At 38.0% G+C, this 6,041-nt stretch overlaps 1 protein-coding gene across 1 annotated transcript; it reads right to left on the reverse strand.

Annotated features, from left to right (window-relative positions):
* Positions 1–671: 671 nt before the first annotated feature.
* On the reverse strand, positions 672–1,712 carry LOC125491305. Its single transcript, XM_048632928.1, has one exon. It carries the CDS (start codon positions 1,710–1,712, stop codon positions 672–674), a length of 1,041 nt encoding a protein of 346 aa, XP_048488885.1.
* Positions 1,713–6,041: the final 4,329 nt, after the last annotated feature.

A 6,041-nucleotide genomic window follows, 5' to 3' on the forward strand; every position in this document is an offset into this window, starting at 1 on the left:
GAATTTAAATAATTTGCGAACCTGAATTTCTAAGTAATGTTCCGAAAGAATATAAATTTCTCATCTGGGTGGCGCGGCGGTAGAACATGCGGGGATCCAACTGTGGGCGCGTCCAGCTCCTCGCGTCCCTCTGGGCAGCATCAGGCAGCAGCATCCTCCTCCAGCCTCGCAGCTGTAGCTCGGAGGACATCCTCTGCTACCCGACTCGCACACTCCCAGCGCCTTCTCCTCAGCAGCCAATTTGTCTCCCGGCGCCATCCATGTTTTTGTAGAATTTTATTATATTTTGTCCATTTGATTGTCATGTTTATTTTCTTCAAGTTTCTTATATTTAATTAATTATTATTATTTATTGGAATTTTTATCCTTTAGGTTTAGATTATATGAATCGTCCATTTTCATTTTATTTTTACTAACATTATCACTCACACTATTTTTTTTATTTTATGTAAAAGTCTTTTGTTTTTAATTTATTTTATTATTCGGTCCGCCGGCACTGCCACGGAGGCAGGCCGGCTGGCACGGTCGCCATGTGAGGACGCGCGCAATCAAAGCCAAGTCTGATGTTAGAATGACGTTTATTGGTAGGGGAAAGTGTTGCCACACTACATCTTACACATTGATTAAAGTTACAGTATATGAGAATGGCACCCAAAACATCATAATAACAACTATTTAATTTTATCTTGCAAACCAAAAATGTTATTCAAGTCTGTAGCGGACCGAATTTGATGAATGGGTGCATGTGTATCACGCCTCACCTTGACATGGCCTTCTCTGGTCCACACAAACTTCCAACCATGGGTGCGGGCCAATTCTCTCGCCTTACCAAAGATCTGTCTATTCGCCTTGGTAAGGCGCTCGTTCACGTACAGGCGTTGCTCAGCATGCGGTGACAGGCCGAGGTCTGCAGTAGAGGCGCCTCGGCGCACTCGCGCGTTGTTGACGAGCTGGTCACGTAGCGCGCGGCCCACCACGTCGCTGGTCTCCACCGCACCACGCCGGGCCCCGACGCGGGATGCGCTCACCACATCCGACTCCCCCAGCTTCACTCCCAGCTTGGCACTCACCACTTTGACGAGGTGTACAGCGGACTCACCCTCAAACTCAGGGATGCATGAGATCTCCACATCATTGATGAGTGTTTGTTGGTCGCGTTCATTCAGATCGGATTGAAGTTGACTGATCAGTCCGTACAATCCGCTTGCGTTGGCCTCTGAGATCAGTTTTTTTGTGGTGGCTATCTCAGTGCGCAGTAGAGCATTCTCACGCTCCAGAATCTCCACCATATTCCCAAGGTCCCGCTTCAGATCATCTTGTTGTGCAGACAGAAAGTCTGTAGTTTTCGTAAAATCCACTTTTAACTCAATTATGATAGCATTCAGCTCCTTAAATTTGAAATCAAACTTGATATCCAGCTTAGAATCTAGCAGTCGAGCGAACTGATCGTAGCTGAGGTCTACATGCTGCAGGTCTGGGGCGGCCTTGCGTGATCTTGTCACTGGCGGGGGTGTACTGACATTTGAATAGTCGCATGGTGTAATGTTCCATCGATGCCGAAACATTAATGATTTCGCAAATAATGAATTTAAACTACAACTGGATGTTCCCGTGGGATTTGTTGCGCCTTGGAACGGCTTTCCCGTGGGATTTTTTAAAAAGTAGTCCATGAGATCATTCAGGGTGTCGGCTAGCTTCGTGCCAAGCTTCATTGTACCGAAGTGTCGAAATCGAATTCTATTGTTATGTTATGGTTGTGTATATGTTGCTTAATTTGATGTCTGCAAACAACTTCGAAAATAGGTATTACAGGTTCATTTTAAGCTTCTTGTGCGATAATTCGTTTACATTTATCTCATTATATTTATACGTATCCTACAAAATGCTTATGTCTGTTTTTGAGTTTGCAGATATCAATTATTCTCATGAATCATTGTTCTGCATTATAAAGTGTTGCATTCCGACAAATTGTCTTAAAAAGTGTGAGAACATATTATGCGAGTCGCTACTGTTATTCTTTAAAAGTGAAAGATATACGTAAAAATAGACAGTTCAAATTAGGTTTGTTAAACATAAGATCGATGAATACAGGACAAGACGAACTTTTAGTATCTGTTGAAAAGTTTAAACCAGATATTCTAGCCTTAAACGAGACATGGATGAAAGAAGGTCAAGATATTGTCTGCGCGCCAAAGATACCAGGTTATATTCTGAAACTGTCCCCGAGGCCAAATGACCAGCGTCGGGGGGCGTCGGCTTCTATATCCGGCGCGGACTGCGCGCTCGCGTGGTCGCGCACCCAGCCTCCGCACTGGAGCAGCTGTGGCTGGAGGTGCGCCTGCCGGGCGCCGGGACTATGGCCGTCGGCACCGCCTACAGGCCTGACTCATCTAACGGTACCCGCGTCTGCGCGGGAGACGCATTGGATGCCCTGAGTGAAATACACTTTGTGAATGCTGTAAAGAATCTAGGCGTCATAATGGACAGCACCCTATCCTGGCTTCCCCAAGTGGAAGCTGTTAGCAAAAAAATGTTTGCATCTTTTCATTCGCTCAAGCGCATGCAGTTTTTCCTTCCTCACCACACTAAAATTACGCTGGCGCAGTCTTTGCTGCTTCCCATCCTCGACTACGCAGATGTAAGCTATCTCGACTTAACTGAAGAGCTACTTAATAAACTCGAACGTCTCCAAAATTTATGTATCTGTTTTATCTTTGGATTACGTATATAACTTTGGAAAATATGACTCTAACAAAAACAGACCAATTAAAGTTTCATTTGAATCAAATACGATAAGCAGAAAAATACTACAAAATAAAGATAAAGTTGATAAAAAATACAAAATTTACTATGATCAGACACCAAAACAACAGCAATTTCTTAAAGATCTACAGGCCGAAATAAAAAAGAGACAAGAGAATGGAGAAAAAGATTTAATAATAAAATACATAAAGGGAATACCTAAAATTATTCAATCTCACACCCCAAAAAACTAGATACTCTAACTGGAAAAGATGCAATAACTGATAAGGAATATGATGAAACAAAAAATACACAGTATGAAATAGCAGATACATACAACAGTCTTTCAATAAACAAATCATCCCTAAAGTTTTTCTATGCCAATACACGAAGTATTGTAAAAAGTGGCAAGTTTGATGAACTAAAATGCATACTTAAAGAAATACCTACTACTGTACAAATTATAATTCTAACGGAAACATGGATAAAATCAGAGGATGACGCAAAAAATCTTAGTCTTGATAACTACTCACACTACTATAATTACAGAACAGATGTCATCGGCGGAGGTGTATCGATTTATATACACTCTAGCTTAGAGCACTCATTCTTAGAAGAGGCATACATTGGCGGTAATAACTACCTATGGATTCACCTAAATAAACTTGCATTAGATATTGGTGGTATTTACAAACCAGGAGATACAAATTGTCAAGAGTTTTTGGATGAATATGAAAAGCAACTACAGTCCAAGAAAAGACTAATAATATTTGGTGACTTTAACTACGATCTCTTAAATCCCGACAAGCAGACAAAAGAGTACAAGAAAACAAGCAAAGAGTGTGGCCTAACAATACTAAATAAAATAAATGCTAAGTACTGCACACGAGAGACAGCTACAACCAAGACAATATTAGACCATGTCTGCACAAATTTGAATGAACATAGCTATATGATGTCAATCTTGGATTCAGCAATGTCAGATCACAAGCAAATATATTTTGAAATTAAAAAATTCCAACACAAACTAAAACCTAAGGTAACGTACAATGCCATTGACTACAAAAAGATGTACGAAACAATGTCGAATGTCAGATTCAATGAAGATAGCGGCTATACGAACCTAGAAAATAATATTCTCAAATGCATTAAAGAAAGCACAGTGATAAAAACACGGATAGTCAATCCTCCTAGAGACGAGTGGATAAATCGAGACATCATCAAAGGAATTGAAGACAGGAACCACCTCTGGCGAAAACATAAACTCAATCCTCGAGACAACATACTGAAAGAGACCCTATCAAGATCAAGAAACTGGTTAGCAAGAAAAATTAAAAAGACCAAAAGTGCATTCTACATAGACACTTTCAAGAAAACAGCTAGAAAACCTAAAAAAATGTGGGAGCTTATTAACCAATTAACAAACAATAAATTAAAGAGTAGTTGTGTTCCTTCAAAGCTTAAAATAAATAACATAACTGTAACTGATGGCAATGAAATTTGTGAGAGCTTTAACAATTTTTTCTCTGGAATCGGTGTTGAACTGGCTAACCAAATACCTTTGAGATATCAAAATAATGATGTGCATACAACTTGTAAAGGGAACGAAAAAGATATACTCTCAGAACTTAAAACTATCACGGTAGAAGAGATTGAAAAAATTATTAACAATTTAGACTCAAATACTAGTGCTGGGATAGATAAAATAACTACAAAATCCATAAAGTGCATTAAAAACATTGTGAAAGACGAACTAACTCATTGCCTTAACCTATGTATTAGTAACGGTAACTTCCCAGATAGTATGAAAATCGCGAAAGTGACACCAATTTTTAAGTCTGGTAACAAAGAAAACCCAGGGGATTATCGCCCAGTTTCAGTTTTGCCAGTGACATCAAAAATACTTGAAAGAATACTTCATACTAGACTTGCATCATATTTAGATTCCACTAATTTCCTATTTGAACGACAGTATGGATTTCGCCCAAAATCAAATACACTATCTGCAACTATCGACTTGACAACACAAATAAAACTGAGCATCGATGGTAAAAATATAGTTCTGGGTATATTTATCGACCTGAAAAAAGCGTTCGATACAGTAAGTCACAGAATTCTTCTAAAAAAACTAAAAGGTATTGGTGTCACTGGTACAGCCTATGAGATGTTCCAATCATATCTTACTAATAGGTATCAAATAGTTAAGATCGACAACTTTGAAAGTAATGCTCAACTCATCAAGTGTGGAGTGCCACAAGGATCCATTTTGGGACCTTTACTTTTCCTTATTTACATAAATAACATAAAGGATATTGGGCTTACAGGACAAACTTATCTATATGCTGATGACACATGTCTTTTTTATTTCGGCAGTTCTATTGACAGTATTATCAAAGAGGCTCAGGAAGACTTAGATAAACTTTCCATATGGTTTCAGTGCAACCTTCTAACTGTGAATACCTCCAAAACGAATTATATGATATTCTCAGCCAAAAATAAGAAAATTCCAGATCATGAACCATTAACCATCAACGGGGAAACCATTACTAAATCCAACCAGGAAAAATATTTGGGTCTAATTTTAGATCCTAAACTAACATGGAAACCTCATCTAGACCGAATAAAAACGAAACTGTCTTCAGTAAGAGGGGCTATACGAGGAATTGTGGGGTGTTTACCAACTAGTGTCCGGTACACAATCTACAATTCTTTGGTTAAACCTCACTTAGAATACCTGATAGAAATTTGGGGAGCAGCTGCCAGAACGAATCTTAAACAAATACAAATTGCTCAAAACAAACTTGTCAAAACTTTGTTCAATTTTGATTATTTAGAAGCAACACAAATTATCTACGAAAAAACTAAATTGATGCACATTAATCAACTATACACTTTTAAAACATGCATTTTCATTCATAAATTACTTAATAAAACTACACATTCACAACTATCTTTCACTAAAAAACAACAAAAATACAACACAAGAAATGCAAATAATTTAAAGTTAATCTCCCACCGGACTTTGTATGGCAAGAAAAGTATAGCTTATGAGGGAGCACAGCTATACAACAAATTACCTAAAGACATCAAAAATGTAAAATCGCCATTTATATTTAAAAAATTGCTAAAGGGTTATATTTATAAAAATGTCACTGTTATAAAATAGTAATATAGCTGCTAAGTACTAATTATTTGTTTAGCTACGTAACCTACACAATATAATACAAAAATATTTAACTATAACTACAACTATTGTATAACTTTCAACAACTTGCATGCGCAAAAAATGTAAATATTAT

This window comes from Plutella xylostella, chromosome Z, assembly GCF_932276165.1.
Source record: "Plutella xylostella chromosome Z, ilPluXylo3.1, whole genome shotgun sequence".
Lineage (NCBI taxonomy): Eukaryota > Metazoa > Arthropoda > Insecta > Lepidoptera > Plutellidae > Plutella > Plutella xylostella.